This window comes from Protopterus annectens, chromosome 16.part0 (assembly GCF_019279795.1).
Source record: "Protopterus annectens isolate FY-2018-M chromosome 16.part0, PAN1.0, whole genome shotgun sequence".
Classification (NCBI taxonomy): Eukaryota; Metazoa; Chordata; order Ceratodontiformes; family Protopteridae; genus Protopterus; species Protopterus annectens.
This window is the reverse complement of record NC_056750.1, coordinates 10,645,475-10,663,610: the sequence shown is the minus strand read 5'-3', so window position 1 is coordinate 10,663,610 and position 18,136 is coordinate 10,645,475. Positions and strand designations below refer to the sequence as shown.

General features: G+C 37.1%; 1 protein-coding gene across 1 annotated transcript in view; it reads left to right on the top strand.

Annotated features, from left to right (window-relative positions):
- The window catches only part of LOC122791049 (bile salt-activated lipase-like), a 299,760-nt gene that overhangs the window by 240,084 nt on the left and 41,540 nt on the right, over positions 1–18,136 (top strand). Inside the window, exon 10 of the mRNA XM_044058827.1 lies at positions 3,539–3,736. Within this exon, the coding sequence (XP_043914762.1) occupies positions 3,539–3,736 (198 nt within the window). The remainder of the gene's footprint in view (positions 1–3,538; positions 3,737–18,136) is intronic.

Sequence of the window (18,136 nt, the reverse complement as noted above, 5' to 3'; positions counted from 1 at the left end):
TAAATATTAGGATATTTTTGTCTACGGCTATACATGAAGTTGGGAAGAGCAGATGAGCATTGCTGTAACAGTTTTAATTGAGTGATGACTTTACTGGTAATTTTATCTGTTTGGATATTAAACTTCAGAAGTGGGTCCATTGTTACATATTCTGCTTTCTAATTTCACAGAACCGATTCCAAGCAAAACCCTTACAACAAGTTATTTATTCACACAGTGGAGAGCACAAAGTGAAAGTCTACATTCAGCCATTGTGAAATAGCAGACAATAAATGACCTGCATCAGTCAGTAGAGGGCAGAATAGTCTATGAGTAACATATTCAGTCAATGCAAGGTTACATCAGTTGGATTAAAGCCACTGTTGCATGGACAGTGTTGAATTTAATGTACAAACCCTGGTCCATGTGACACAACACATGAAAAGACTTGCAGAAAAGCCAATAGTTTCACAGGAAAGTGTTAACTAAACAGAATATGCAATGTGGTTTTAAAATACTTATTTTCAAACCACTACTAAAAGACTTCCTCTCCGCTTCCTGGCTTTGTCCCTGCACCTCATCGGGGACAAAACTCTGTATATCCTTCATCACCTTTTTATACCTCCACTGCTTATCCTCGTCTAATATTTCACTTTATTGTAGTACTTAAACTACTTTACCTACTTCTAATTAGCAAAACCAAACTACAATTCCATCACTACTTCTCTGTTAACCCTTTAACTTGATTATCTCCTCTAATATCTCACTAATGAATGTCTTAAATTACTCCTACCTGTCTTATACTCCACTCCTCTGCCTGTAAATTCTCAGTACAGTGCTGTATATTGTTTGTAAATATTAATACAAATTTTATTATACTGATCGCTATGCTATGTATTCACTGAAACTGCATTATAAAATTTGTTATTGTAAATATTGATTGTATTAAGTTCGTTACCCTGGAGCTTTTCTCACTGGGCCTCCACTGAATAAGGGCACCTGTGCCCAGGTTGGGCTTTCCTAGTAAACAAATGTCAGTAAATAAAAAAAAAATAATAAATAAAACTATCAGAACTCTTCTAGAAAAAGTTATAGAAATGGATAGATAGTACCCGAATAAGTTCTCACATTTTATTACTAGAGATATAGAGGTGATTTGTACTTTGGTAGGTTTAATTTTGAAACATAATTACTTATTATTCCAAGATAACTTATTTAGACAGATAAAAGGAGGAGCTATGAAATCAAATATGGCCCCACCTTATGCTAATTTATTAATGACACAATGGGAGATTGAAATGATTGTTTACAGTAGATTGAAGGAATATATAATTTTTTACAAACATTTTGCAGATTATATTTTTGCGTCATGGAAGTGAGAAGAAGAAATGTTTAGTTTGCTGACTGAATAATTCTACTGTTTTTTTTTTTTTAAATTCACATCAAAATGTCTAGAAATAAAATTAATTCTTAGATGTATTTTTACAAGCTAGTTATGACAGTGGATATGATAAACTCAAGCATTTATAGGAAGACAGAGTTGACAAATATGTATTTACATAGTAGAATTGTGTATCATAGGTGTTTGAAAAAAGGTGTAATTAGAGAACAAGGAATATTAGCATCAATGGCAGAACTGGTGAACTTATTTTGGGGTTGGCATAATGGTTAAGGTATTTACTTCACAATCGTAAGGTACAAGGTTTGATCCTCACATTTGAAAGGAAAATTGACTAGTCTCAAAATTGCCCACAAAGGCAGCTAGCCTATTACTTGCATATGAACCTATGATTTGACCACTCTAAGAAAAAAAATTGATGAAATTAAAGAAAAAGACAACAAAATCATAGCCCAATTGTAGGGTTAGAGAATAAAGAATGTCAGGATATGATTAGATTTAACAAAGGTAGAGATTATAATTTGGTGTGTTTTATAAGCTATGGTGTTGACTCTTACACCTTAAAAGAAGTAATATAAATGAACTGATAAATGATATTGGGTAATCCAGAACTGAATAAGATGATAGCTAGTTGTCCTATGTTTTCTGGTAGAAAAAGTAGAAAGATTAAATAGATTTCAGAAAGTGGAAGAACAATAATACACCATAAGAATTATGGTTCTTATTCACGTAATGGTTACCACAAATGTAGATTCATCAATAATAGTAAGAAAACTGTATTTAATGGCATGAATAGAGTGATTTGTCCAGAAAGATGTTGCACATGTAATTCTGAAAGAGTTGCTTACCTGGTTTTAGGTTACACCTGTAATGTATTCTATGTAGGGTCAGAATAGATGAACATTTGAATGCTATTAAGGATAACATGCTTACAAATACTTTCAGCAACATCCCATGTCTTGTAAAGGTTTTAAGAAATTTCTTTTTAGTCTCAGTTAAAAAAAGTAGATGTAGAGTCCCTTTTAGAATATAGGGAATTAGTTTGACAGACTATGTCAACTGCTAAGCCCCCCCCCCCCACGGGTATGAATGAAAGTTTGAACATTAAATATCTTTTAAAATTGAATGGAATTAATTAATCTTATTGATGATGAATGTTAAGAAGGTGGGGTTTTGTTGGTATTTAAAGGAGTAAAATTTATGGATGTGTGCATTCTGTAGAAGTCTGTAAAATAAGATATGAAAATGATTAACAGTTAAACTAGGAGATGGTTTGCATCCATTTTTGCATGTATTTACTTTGATTTAACATACAAGATTCATTTTCAGATTTTTTAATTTAATGTTTACTTACCTAATGTACTGCCTCTACCTGCTATATTCTGTATTATATGTTCATTATTATGTAATTACATATGGAGCTTTTTTCCTCGGGCCTCCACTAAAAATGGGCTCATTTCTGGCCCAGCGGACTTTCCTGGTAAACAAATGCAATAAATAAATAAATGTACAAACTCTGTTCCATGCATCATAGCACATCAACAAATTGTTTTCCAGAAAATCCGATAGTTCTTTCAGGAAGGCATTGACTAAACAGAATATACAATGGGGTTTTAAATTATCAGAACAATTTTGGGCTTAAGTAATAAGTAACCAAACCCACAAACAACAAATTGAATGCAAAAAAAAACAAATAAATAAATAAATAACAAAAGTTGTTCTATGTAACAGCCAGAGTTTATTATAACCAAACCACCAACAATAAACTGTGGTTGTTGCACGAGACAACTTTTGTTTTATTTTTATGCTTAAAAATTATGAGTACTGTTTTATATCATGCAGTTTAACTTTGGGTGTTATTCATAGCTTTTTAACTCAAAACATCTCAAAGCCAGTTCATAGAGTTGTTATTCAAGAGATCTTTTATGGCAGCAGTTCTGATATTCTTATCACCCTGTTGCATATCTGTTACTTTGCCAATGATGAAACAAGAAATATACTGCAGTTTCATTGATTTATTTTTGTATTTTCAAATAACTTTCTTGTACTGTTAGTTATGCTTTTTTTTCTACCTTTAACTGCAGATCATGTATTGTACTCTTATATTATCTATGGCAGAAAAAGCATGTATGTAAAATATTGCTTGTAATCCTCTTTCAGTAGTGGAAAGACATACAGTTACCTGTTTTCTCATGCATCAAGAATGCCTGTTTACCCTGGCTGGGTGGGTGCAGACCATGCAGATGACCTCCAGTATGTCTTTGGAAAGCCGTTTGTGACACCCTTGGGTTACAGGCCAAGGGACAGGGATGTCTCTAGCTATATGATTGCCTACTGGACAAATTTTGCTCGCACAGGGTAAGCAATTCACATTTTGTATTATTTATAGTCAGAATATATTTTTTCTTATAATTTCATCATTACAGATTTTTGATGTAATTTATTAATTTTACTGTCAGGAAGGGTTACAAAATGCAACTGACTGTTTCTAGTAACTAAATTCAGTGTCACAAAGGAAAACAAAGTGGTTACAGAAACAATTTTTCAATTTATTCAGGGAAAATTAATACCCCTTAATCTGCATAGCTTTAACGAATGTGACACTTTAAAGGGTTGGGTACAGACTAGCTGTCCATGCTATATATTGTCAGCACTGTAGTGAACAATCAGTCAGGAGCTTGGACAATCACCTTGTAATGAATTTCAGAAGTGTGCTGTCCAAAATAAAATTGAAACAAAACTAATTTTACACTTTTATTTGCTGAAGTGTAAATTAATTCAGATTTGGAAGAGGATTATTTCAAATGCTATATGAAACTAAAATAAAATGACTATCTGAGTGTTCCTTTTCATCATGTATATTTGTTCTATCCATATTAAGCATATATAGATTTATACAGACTTACTAAAAAGGGAGGGGGGGTGCAACAATGCAACTGCTCTGTCCCTACCTACCTTATAAGCTTCCAAGCAGAACACTATGGATACCTCACATGAGCAACTAATTTCACTTCATATGTGTCTGCCGATTTCACAAGGATCATACCCGGATGGCTATAATATAGGGTACAATTTGGATGAAAGAAAATGGATTTGATTTGCACAGTAAAGGTTAAACTTGTGTGCAATTTATTTGCCTGTGTGTTTTCCATTGGTTGCAATTTGGATGTCATTGCAGAGGAAACAATGTAAGGCTGGCAATTTCTGATACCAGAAAAGTACAATGCAGGAAAGCTATAAAGAATGGAGAATAAACCCCACGCACTTGCTAGAGATGCTCGCTGTTAATATGTAAGTTAATATTCTTGCTTTCTCAAACTTCATTATACATGACTTCCTATATACAGTCATACTGCAGACCTCCAGCTAAAAACACTGTCCAGCATTGCATTTAAAAATAGGAAGGTGCATTATGGTCTGCCTGCAGCATCATCCACAAATATGCAAGCAAAGTATAGATTAACTCAAGCCTGTTTAACCCTTCAAATAGTTGTCAGTGCCGAGTATAACCTCAAGAATGCAGCTGAGCACATTAACATATCTGTGGTAACAACACCAGCTGTTACCAGTTTCAGATTTCTAACTAATTTATTAATGATTAAATGATTAACGTATTTATTTATGAATGCATTTATTTCAGTATTTTAGTGCCTATAACTAGTCTTTGGGTAAGCCGCGGTGGTGCAGTGGTAGCGTTGTTGCCTCACAGCAAGAAGTTCTCCCGTTTGATTCTTGACTGGAGCGCCTTCTGTATGGAGTCTGCATGTCCTCCCTGCTGTCGAGTGGCGTTTGAAAGACATGCTTGAATGGGCGTGCCTTTGTTGAAGGTTGGTCATTGGGTTGGCACCTCTGCACCGGAAAAATCAACTGCCAATCATTAGCGGACTGGCGTTCTGCTGTGGCGACAACTAGTCTTTGAAAGTAAAATTATACTGTAGGTACTTAACATGATATTCTATATAAAAGCTGCAATAAATTAGAGAAAATAAATATTTAAAGTAAGTTGCAACATTTAAAAACAACATGATTTTCAGTATTCAAATTCTCCAAAAGATTTAATTTTGGGGACTTTTGACTGGAAATATCATAAGTGAATGCCCATATCAAGGAAAATAGTTGATTCTGTAGGATTAGGTCTAGATAGGCAAAAAAAAAAAAAAATCCCCTATATGAAATCTTGAGACAAATTCCAAGAAAAGCCAACATCTACTCACCTGGTGACCTTAGAAGTGAGCCTCATGAAAAGGAAGAAGGAGTTCTTACAAGTAGACAATATTCAGATATTATAGGACATTAGATAATAAAAACATGATCTTAAACACCGATCTTTCAGTGAATAACAACCAGGGAAAATCCAAAAATACACGATAATGCCACTGTGACACCCTCCTACCAAAAGTCTAACCATGGAATTCTGCAGCCGTTGGTCCATACCAGATTGTCATTTCCAAGTCCATAATAAAGGGCAATAAAGTGGTATAAACAAGAAGGTACAAGAATATAAATTATTGTCAGAAAATGTGTGAAAAAATAAGGTGTCTGATGCAATTTATTATACACAGAAAACAGCTGACTCAAGGTCCTTAAATGTTACAATGTCATCAAGACCCAAACCGAGATCATACACAGAAGATATACATTTCAAACATTTCCACACATAAAAATAAAGGGACGGGGGTTCTGACAGATGAATAATGGCATGCAATTTATGTTGTCTGTGTTTTTTTAGGTTGAGCTTAAGTCAAATGAGGGTCAGGCAATTTAAAATAGCATCTATGCAATGCTCTAGAGATGTGCATCTTGCACAGGTAACTGAATGCCATCAGCACAGCAAGGAAAACACTAATTGTTAGTACCTCTACCACCCACAATCTCCTGTGGGGGTAGCAGGTCAATCACCAGACAGTTTTTATGGGACAGAGAGATGGAGGCCTAACTATAGCTCTAATGACCTGGATTTAATGAGTGGGCTTGGACACTGAAGGAAGTAGTTGGCAAGGTGGACATGAATTTCTAATGGCTTGTCCATCCTGGGGGAGACTGACTGTAGTTAAATACTGCCTATAAGAAGCCAGGAGACCATTAAGGAGCCTATCCCAAATTCCTAGATGCCCAAAAGCACTGTCTGGTTAAGTGACTTGCTCAAGGTCACATAGTAGGTAAATGAAGGTGAGAAAGATTCAAACCCTGTACCTTTGGCACAGAAAGCAGCTCATTAATTAGTCAGTGCTCTAGTCTTCTGTGTCAACTACCACACAATATGAGGCAATATCTTAATCAGCCAGAATCAGCCAACATGTCAGCACTATAGCCTGTCAGGGAGTGTATAAGCAGTGTGGTCAGATCGATTATGTAGAAACACAACCCAAAGTCTCTGACACTGAACCACACTTGTCAGCCTCAAAGGTGGGATGGTTTAGGATGCAAAATCCAGCAGCATGGGAGGTCATTTCCCAGTTTGCAACCTTATTACAACCCCACTATGATTTTCACAGTGTGTTACATATGTTATGGTATGCTAATAGCGGTTTATTATCAAATGGGTGACAAGACTTTGTTCGATTTATGTTATTCCAAATGCCCAATTTCAATAGTATCTATAGAACGAATAAATAAATGTTGAAATTCACAACAGCAAATGCTGTAGTGCATTTGCTGTTGTGCATTTCAACATTTGAATGCAGATTGCACTACAGTGGTGATTGAGAGATGTACCCCACGGTAGTGCAATCTCGGAGCTTGTATATATAAGTAGCAAGGAGTGTGGGGGGTGCAGGGCCCCCCCTGCAAAAATGTTCTTTACTGTGCGCGGCACAGTAGTAGCAGCAGTTGTGGAAGTGTGTAGAATGTTCGTATTGTGTCAAATTTGACATTCTCCACTTCCGCGTTCGACTTTTGTGTCGGTTGATGTTTTTTTTTTTTTTTTTGCTTATCTGGTTCATTTAAATGATAACTCACACGAAGCGCGATCGGTGAAATTATAGTAAACTGCTCATAGCAATTGTATATTATTTAGTACATACAGTGCACTGCACCATGAAGATGGGTTACTGTTTTTATTACACTTAATAAAGGGGAATTAACACAATATTTTATTTAAACTAAGGGACTGGATAAAACAGATATGCTATTAACTGAAAATATTGAAGTCTTACTATCTTTATCCTTATCACTATCACCTTCCCAGTCTCAATTTTAAATGACATTTATGGAGCATGTATTGAAAAGCATATGACAGCATGAATGCCGAAGAAGGTAGGAGAGTGGCTATGTTATGAGAGAGGTGGAAACGGATGAAGCAACATCCCAACTGCATGTAAAAATTGGGAAAATGAGGTGCTGTTGATGATGATGGAGATGATTACAAAGAATGACTCAGGTTATAATTAAAAGTAAATGTGGCCTAAGCAAATTGTTTAGAATTGTTACATGAAAGAAGGTGCCAGCAAACTAGTAAATATGTGATTTTCATAATCTCATTCAAAAATTTTTCAGAGCCTGCAAAGTGAGATATTCTCCAAAGCAGTTTCAGATTTAACAACAATGTACCATATACTTCCCTACATTCATTCATCTGTGAAATATTTCACCTCTTCTGAGTAACAGTTTGTACTTATACTAAATAAATAGTTCCATGTCCATAAGTTAAAAATTAAGATAAATTCTGTTCATACAAATTTTCAAAATGTTTTAAAAAATTGCCAGATTTTCATGTGTTTTCAGTACATACTTCTGTGGAGCCAGTGATATAAAAATAAAAACAACTGAGGCTGATCTTACTTAAAATGTTAGAAAATGGTCTTCAGGTTAATTAACTTTTTGCCAAGCTATATGCGTCAGTTTATATATCCAGAGCCATATAAACAATCAAAAATATTTGTCAAAATATTTTTATGCATGCCAACTTTGCATTCATTGAACAAATGTAGTAAATGTTTTTAAGGTGCAAAAATCTGAGACCAGATTTCAAAAGACTGGAAGAAATGATGTGGAGGTAACCACTGAGATGTCCCTTATACACCCGCATGGGCAAGTAGATGGTTGGGTATTAGAGAATTGGATGAGCATTCATAAATTCTCCCTCGGTATAACTGGCCTATCACTTCTTGAAAAAGGAGGCAAAGGCTGGGTAGTGCCAAGGTGTAAATGGCCACATGGCCTCATTGCCTACATTCTATGATTCTGTGACAGATAATGTGAACCCTTGTTGTTTTCTGCTAAAGGAATGCATTGTGTATTGAAAGTGGAAACTGAAGGGCAGTGAAGAGTGTCTGAGAGCATCCAGGTGGACTGCTTATATATACACCAGAGGACAAGGACATGGCATATAGTATGTACAAACAAGGACACTGCATATAGTATGTACAGTCACTGCAATGCAAAAGATGAGAAAGATGATGTAAATGAAATGGTAAAATACCAGAAAAGTAGGTAATTGAACAGTCTGGTGCAGGATGAAACAACAAAACTGTGAGAAGAACTGAAGGCCTGGACATGACTTCCTGTGCGGAGGAGGTTATAGAGTCTTCCTTGTATCATAAGAAGCTGAAAGCTCAAGGGAAGTTTAGAAAACACACAAGGCAAAGTAAGCTACCAGAAAATAAACATTTACTCTACCTTCATCTGGTGGTATATGTATTGACAACGTACATGGAGGTTCAGCAGTAGTGATTACTGTGGTCCTAATGGAATCTCACATTGGCATGGGAATATCCTTGAAGTGCTACATGCTTCCTCACTTACATACTTCAAAAAGGGGACAGTGGAACTCTCCTTTCAGAATAGCTTATGTTTCCAAGAAATGTGTAAACTCAGGGAACTGCCTTGACATAACAATGATTTCTCTTGGAGTCTAGCCAATAGTTTTAATATTGAATTGGCCAGTATGACTTTAGCTATTGCTGTATATTTTGTGACAGCACACTTGTAATGCATTAGTTTATCATTTTTGTCTCCATTTCTATTTTGCTCTTAATGTCCACTCATAGCACTCACTACTTCATTCTTACTACTTACCACTATAAAGGCCTACATTTTCCACCCATTCAAAAAGACTTCCTTTTAAATGATGGTCTGTTTATCTTTGAAAATAGATTCAACCTGTGACCTTGATCCTGAAGGGACACAGGTCTGATAGTTCATTAGGAACTTGTGATAGGGGGTTGAGTACCATTATCGCATAGAGATATTAGGTAATTACTGGTGTCCTCATGGACATATAGGCTTCAGTGACTAACTGTAAGACATTTGCTACATGTCCTTGCTACCATGTTGGTAAGCCTGTAATAGATGATTTCTGACACAGCTCAATCCAGCATTCAGGCTTTCTATAATTAGAAAAATAAGGACTGACAATTACCATAGACACAATCTAGCTTCTCAGAAGAAAGGAAAAGATTTTTATTTGTACAGAAATTCACATCAAAGGAATCTAGATTTACCTTTAACCCCTGAAGAATAACAGGTCAAAAATCAGTTAGGAGACAGAAGGTGATCGCCTACAGGGATGAATAATCTTATGTTATATCTACTTAAAAGGTTGTGGAAGGATGTGAATAAAGTCCTGAGCAAATTAGATCCTTCCAAAACATCTAACCTTTTAAATCCCAAAGACCTATTGAATGAATTCTCCAACATCCTCCTACCGCACCTCCCAGAAGTTCTTCCCCAAGCCATTCTGACTCACTCTTGTCCTTTTATTCTTTAAGAATATTTCTCTTAAAACAAGTTGATAAATTACTTGTACACTTTTTGGATGTTGGTTAACCAGGATCAGAATATATCATTGTTCATTTTTTTTTCATACCTGTTTATTACATTTCTATCCACTGCTGACAATAAGTTTAACTTTCTTCTCCTCTATCTTAACAAACTACTAGGGAAAAAAAATCCGTCAGCAGAATACTGACTACCTTCTTCTCAGGATACTGGCACAGCTTTGCAAGGGGTTAAAGTACACAACAGTTCTTTTCTCCCAGTCTGACTCTATTCTAACTGCTCGGAGTAATGCCTTGACCGTTGCTGCCCTGTTTGTGAACTTATGGATGCTTTTGACATTGTCGGGTATAGTCTATTCTAAGTGCTCAGAGTAATGCCTTGACCGTTGCTGCCCTATTTGTGAACTTATGGATACTTTTGACTTTGTCGGGTATAGTCTATTCTAAGTGCTCAGAGTAATGCCTTGATCGTTGCTGCCCTATTTATGAACTTATGAATGCTTCTGACATTGTCCGTTATAGTCTATTCTAAGTGCTCAGAGTAATGCCTTGATCGTTACTGCCCCTGCTCAGAGTAATGCCTTGACTGCTGCTGCCCTATTTGGACTTATGGATGCTTTTGACATTGTCAGGTATAGTCTGTTCTAACTGCTCAGAGTAATGCCTTGATCATTGCTGCCCCTGCTCAGAGTAATTCCTTGATCGTTGCTACCCCTGCTCAGAGTAATACCTTGACCGTTGCTGCCCTATTTTAAACTTATGAATGCTTTTGACATTGTCACTTACAGTCTTCTTGTTTTCTGCATGTGATCCTCAGAAACCAATCCTTGATCTTTCACTCTTTTCTGTCTCAGTTAACCCTCTACCTCTGAATATTTTTTCATCCAGTGTTATTCTCTATGTAGATAATCTTATTTCTTTATGATCATCTGTTTCCTATGTGACGTCCCTCCTCTGGGCCAGTAATCAAGCAGCCTCAATCCTCACCACCGATACCAGTGTGGGACGTTCACTCTGAACAAAGATGGAGACACACAGCATTTTCAAATGCAGCTGTCTGCACCAAGCACAATTTCCCTTAAGAGCATACAGGGAGCATACCTCAAACCTGGGGCTAGACTTCCTCTCCAGGCCCCAAATAAAACTCCACCTTTCTCTCTGCGGAAATCAATGCTCTGCATCCCTGTTCCAAGTAGCTGACACACACTCTTTGAGATTTGATTTTTACACACACACACACATTTACCCACTATACCACCACTACCTGGGCTATAAGGTAGATTCACTGCCACCAGCCAGCTACTTTAAGGCTCTTACCAGGGTACCCAATTACTGTTAGTAAAATTAATACTTATACAAATGGCAATGTTTGGCCAAGTGGCAAGACTTTCAGGAGCATGAAACCACAGTGTCACCAAATACATGCAATTACTCTCAGGGTTAATATATTTTCAAAAAGACCAGCCACAGTGAAAGGTTTAGATATATTTCATAATAAATAATAAAATAGAAAACATGAAAATACTGAATATCTATTTACAATAAACACCAGAGTTTCAATTTACAGGAAACATAAACAACAACACAGATGGAAAGACTCAAACAGATACAGAAAAACAATACTTTTAGTTAACCTCACTATTTTCCTAACTGACTGAAGAATTACTGTTGCCTGATTAAGCTTTTTACAAAAGCAAAAGCCAAACCAAGGCAAAACAGCCAAACATGTCTCAGTAATCCAAACTGGAATAAAGCAAAACAAGTAAACCAAGGCATGACCGTCCACAGGAAGAGTTTATTCATGACAAGCATTCAAATCAAAGACTCTTTCGCAAGTACAAATAAATCTGATTACAAACACACATTACATACTCAAAATACACCAATTGTAATGCAATGTCTTGGTTTACTTGTTTTGCTTTTTACAAAAGCAAAGGAAGATGAAGTGGTTGAGTGTCTTTGTTATCAGGTCCACGTCCATGACAGAGTGCTGAGTGCCTCTATCACAACTCTAACTAATATCTAAATACAATTTCTGTGCTGGCTACAAAAAGACATCACATCTGCTCACCCAACACTGTGGTTCCCATACTGCCCCCCTGACTAGAAGCTGAATCAGGATCTAGCACAGATGTGTCTTGATACACACCTAGGATTTTTCTAATGCTTCTTCCAGCATCTGGAGACACTAAAACAATTACAACCCTTTCATCCCTCCTATAGAGACTAGCCAGCCATTTGTTGGCACCCCAGGGTATCAATTAGTTCACCACTAAGGACGATAAGAGCCCAGGTCTTTCCCAGACAGTGTCTCTGGCTGCATTCAGACCTGAGAGATAAAATCTTTATGGCCTAAACCAAGTCATTTAATTTCTGACTATTTTTCTTAAGGTAAGCCGAGCTGAGCTTAACCCCTTCCCTTCCAGTATCCTTCTAACATATATACATTTACTCAGTTACAGTAGTGCAGTCTAATATAACTGTATATTTATTTTCTGTCTGCCAAGACCCACTGTTGATACATTTTTAACACAAGCATCTCTACAAATCAGTTTGATATACAAATGACATAAAATTCTTTACAAAACTCCAGCTAGTTATGCTGGCATATGTTACATATCCACTGCCCTACTCTCTCTGGGGCAGCTGGCATTACCTCATCATCACATCCTATCAATCAATTAAAGTAGAGCACATTTTGGTCTTAAAGAACTTCATTCTTGGCATAATAATAATAATAATAATAATAATAATAATAATAATAATAATAATAATAACTACTACTAAACAGTAACAAAATAAAGGATATATTTTTAAACCCATCACAAGACTCAGGCTAATCCTCCCAGCAATGCTTTTCTGTCAGTTTATAATGTATATATTGAGATGGTACTATCATTTAACTATCTTGATATCTTTTTCTGAGGCTATCACCTTTAGAGTTCAGAAACAAAACTACTTGAACTCTTTATGGTTGCTGCAAATTCTCCAGATTATGTATATCAAGAGAAGAGCCAATAATGGCAAAGCTATTTTACAACCTTAGCTTTACATATGGACTTCTCCTTATTGCCTATGCCTTCTACAAAAAAGCAACACAGTTATCAAATCTTCTCCAATGAGACTTGTAAGATTATCCTCTTGTCTTACAAATAGCAACACAATTAGTTTCCAATTAAAGAGCTACCAGGCTTCATTCTACCATTTTATTTTATTATTTATTTATTTTACATTTGTTGACCGGGATAGTCCGACTGGATACATGTCCATTTTCAGCGGAGGCCCGGGGAGAAAAGCTCCACATTGAAAGTAAGTTACATTCATATTAGACAGGCAACATATCACTACATTTGATAATTAATACATAGCAAGAAAAAATACATTCACATTTAGATACCAGCTTATTAATGATAGGCTCAGAGATGAGCATACTTTATTACCTTAGGTACTCCTATGTTGCTATGGAAAATGAGGAAGTGAGAGATTAGTCTGGTTTAGAGCATTGGCAGAGCCAATGGGTTTTAAAGTGGTAGAGTAGACCTTTCTTGAATTTGTCTTGAGAGGTAGCATTGGTAATTTGGGGAGGAAGGGAGTTCCATATTTTACCAATGGCATTGGCAAACAGAGAGTCACCACCTAGATTACAGGATTTGATCATTTGTACAAGTAACATGTTTGATGAGCGCAGACTGTTTAGATTTGTGTAGGGGGTGATTAACTTACTCAGTGCAGGAATATTGTCTGGTTGATTGAGAATTTTAAATGCTACTGTTAGTTGGTTCTGCTTGAGTAGGTTTGGTAGTTCAATCCAACCAAGGTTAAGTAGGTTAATACAGTGATGGGTTTTATAGGGCATGCCTGTAGCAAATCTAGCAATATGATTATAACAACAGCTGAGTTTGTTTAGATCTGATTTTTTAAGGTTAGTGAGTATGGGGGAGGCATATAAGAGGGTGGAGAGAAGATGTGAGCGGGCAATGGCCACTTTTGCCATGGGAGTCATAAAGGACTTTATTCTATATAAGGACCCCAGTTTCTTATTAACTGTTTTAATAGTTTGGTTGATATGCAAATCATATCTAAGTTTGTTATTGATGGTAACACCTAGTAGTTTGGTGTTGTTGTCAGGGGAGATAATAGTCCCATTCTTGGATTGTACAGTAAAGGGGAAGTGGGTAGGTTTATGGGTAGGATAGAAGAGTAGTAGCTTGGTTTTCTTTGGATTGAGGATCAAATGGCGACCCAACAACCATTCTTCTACTGCGGTGAAACAGTCTTGGGTTTTAGATAGTAGATTAACTGGTGACTTGTCCGAGCAAATGAGTGTCGAGTCGTCGGCATATTGGATACAGGAGGTCTCAGGGATAATTTTGTAGAGATCATTAATAAAAATAGAAAAGAGAAGTGGTCCTAGTATGGAACCTTGGGGGACCCCTATGGAATTAGGTAAGAGGGTGGAGAGTTTATTATGCCAGAGTACAGCTTGGTTCCTATCAGAGAGATAGGCATAGAACCAATCCAGAGTTTTGTTATCTAGGTAGAGAGTTTTTAGGGTGTTAAGTAGTAGTTGGTGGTTGACCATGTCGAAGGCCTTTGATAGATCCAAAAAGAGTGCTGATGATATTTTTTTGTCATTCCTGTTATGATTGATAGTGTCTGTGAAAGAGAGGAGGGCGGTAGTAGTACTATGCTTGGGCCTAAAGCCATGTTGTGAACTGGTTAACAGATTGCTCTCAGTTAGGTAGTGTACAAATTGTTTGTGTATACATTTTTCCATGATTTTGGCAAGTGGTGACAATATGGCAATAGGTCTATAATTTGACAGGTCAGTGGATGAGCCACCTTTGTGGAGAGGGATTACATGGGATATTTTTCATATAGCGGGGATAGTGGATTCTGTTATGGTACAATTAATTAAGATAGAGATGGGGTAGGCTATAACCTCTGCAGCTTTTTGTAAGTATTCGGCTGGAAGTAGGTCTGCAGAGAGGGTGGTTGGCTTTAATTTCTTTAGCAAGGATCGAATGAAGGAAGTGGGAGCTGGTTGGAGATTAAAGGAGGGCTTAGTCTTCAGGATGGAACCTATTATAGGGGGATTTGTGGCAGACTGTTGGTCAGCTAGGGATTTGATGACATCGATAAAGAAAGTGTTAAAGGTTGTGGCCACTTCTTCTGGGTTTTTATCACATAGGTTCTCCGGAGTAGGAGTGGAGGACTTGCCTGGATGGAGAAGATTATTTAGACCCGCCCAGAACTTTTGGGGATTATGTTGGTTTTTATGTTGTAGTTGATAGTAGTAGTTTTTTTTTGTCTAGTAAAATGGATTTTTTTGTCTCATTTCTTAGTTGTTGGAACTTGATGCGGTCTAGGGATGCTTTGGTGGCACGCCATTTGTCCCAGGCTTTATTTCTAAGTTTGATTTTGGTTATAGAGTCTTTTGTTAGCCAAGGTGCTATTTGGTTTTTGGTTTTGATTAGTCGTTTGGGGGCATGAGAGTCTAGTATTTTTAGAAACGTGGAGTTAAAGTTTGTTACGGCTTCTTCTAGGGGGAGTTCCTTAAGAGTTGACCAGTTACAGGACTGCAGCTCTAGTTGGAATTTAGCGAGGTCAAAGTGTTTGGTGTTCCTGACTGACCTGTACGCGGGTGATTTGAAGCTCCCTTTTTTGCTTTTCCATAGGTAGGTGATGAGGTGATCACTAAGATCATTTGGAAGGGTCCCAGACATATACATGTGGGGTTGCTTGTTAGTGAGTATCCAGTCTAGGATACTTTCTTTTTGTTTGGTGTTCCCAATTCTGGTGGGGGAGGTTATAATCTGTGAGAAACCATGGAGATTTATGTGGGTGGAGTTTGTTTCTGAGAAACATTGATTCCAGTCAATATTGACATCACCCAAAATTATGGTTTCTTGGGGGTAGTTATTAGCAAGCCAGTTTAAAATGTTCTCAAGTGTGTCAGAGTTATTTCCAGGGGGGATATAGATGACAATTAGGTTTATGCTTTTATCCTTATTCAGTTGTAATTTTAGGGCAATTAACTCTGCATTAGAGATCCAAGGTGGTTGGGTAGGGTTCAAAGTAATGTTAAGTTGGCTTTTAAAGAGGACGGCAATACCACCCCCTTTTTTTTGGTGCGGTCGGTCCTATATATGTTAAAGTCAGCTGGAATGATTTCGTTATCATTGGTCACTGGTTTAAGCCAGGTTTCTGTTAGGCACATGATGTCGGGGAGGTAGGTTGCTAAGAGAGCATGTAGGTTGTGAATTTTATTGTTTAGGCTTCTAATATTTAGGTGGCAAATTAGGAGGGAGTTGGGAGATCTAGGAAATAGAGATGGGTTATAAGAATTTGCAATTGGTGGGGGGCCCGGGTTTGGGTGGATATCTCCATCTATAGTAATATTTTTTCTTAGGTATTCTAGTAGTTTCATAAGTTTGAGTAGCAGTTTTTCAGCATATTTGGATTTGGGGTGGTTTGTTTTTGGTTTGTAAGAGAAATGGTGATTGGGGTACAGTGGTTTAATGATTAGGTAGTGAGTAGAGTGGGTAGTATTGAGTGGGGTTGAGGGAGTACTGGTTTGGTACCTAGGATAATAAAATCCTGGGTGTGACTGATCCTCATATTTAGTTAGCAGATATAATATAATAAAGACTGATAGGGCAAGAGGTACAATTTTTAGGGCTGGCATTGAGATCAGGGGTCGGGGTGACTTCATAATTATAAGGTGCTGGTAGGTGGCTATACAATGAGAAAGTAGGTAGTAGTGGTGGGAGTGGAATGGGAAGAAAGGCAGAGTGATTTGACTGGCTAGAGATAATGGATGGGGCGTGGTAGTTAGGTATAAAAGTAGGAGTGCAGGGGGCAGGTGGGATATGGGGGCAGGGCGGGGCACGAAGCGAGCCCGAGCATAGCGAGGGCGAGCGGAGCGGGGTTACACCCACCCCACACTGACTGAAGGCAGGTAATAGGTAGTAGAGTAAGTACTGAATTGCCTTGTGCTGGAGTTATCAAGTACAGATAGTAATCTTAGCACTTTCTTTTGTTGCTTTAGAGGTAGCTCTAATTCATTCCTACATTTTCTATGAAGTTTGGCCAGTTGGACAAAATTTACTGTAGATAAAAGGATTTACTGCTGTAAAATAATCCAGCGCGCTAACCTTGAGGAGGTTATATTATTACATCTATCAGGATCCAGTATTTATAGATATTAACCTTGGTAGTTTTTAGTTTTAGTGGACCAGTTCTTTTGCTGAGCGTTCAGCTCGGGTAATGCCTTCCTTCTATAAACTCGTCTTCTATTAGCACTTCCTGGAGAGAGTGGCCAGGGGTGAGTAATGGACAGTACCTGAGTAGATACAGAAAATAAGCTTACTTTTAACACTATTCTGTACGCTGAGTGATCATACAGTATTAAATTCAGTCAGCGTTAGACATTGAAACCAATGGGATAAATATAATACAAAGTAACTATAGTACCCAAACACAATACTAACAGGTTGCCTTGCCAGTTAAACTAAAGCAGAAGATTTCCTACAGTAGTCTAAAACACCCCTTATTTCTTACAATGCAGTAGTCTAAATCCTTCTTTAATTCTTAAATTACAGACTAGTAACCAGATATTGTTCCCTAAATATACTCAACAGATGTTAAAAGACGTTTGTGATATCAGAAACACGCTTATTGTTCTAGTCGGATATTTTCAGCTATCCTGGAAAACACCACTCGACTAAACCATCAATAACAACTTAATTTGCAAAAATAGTTATCCGCTAAATAGCCAGATATAAAGTCACTTCCAATTACAAGATAGCTAACAAATGCAATTCCATTCCTTCCATGTTTTTCAGTTTAGAAGGTTAACGCTGAGGTTGTATGCACGCTGTCACTTAGAAGTAGCAGGTCTCAGTGTTAATACAATGCTGAGTCCTGTTTATGCAATACAGATGCTAAACCAGTTAAACATCAGTTTGAAACACTACATTCATCACAACAGATATAAGCAGAAATATGTAAGGATATCAGCAGATAATAACAGAAATAT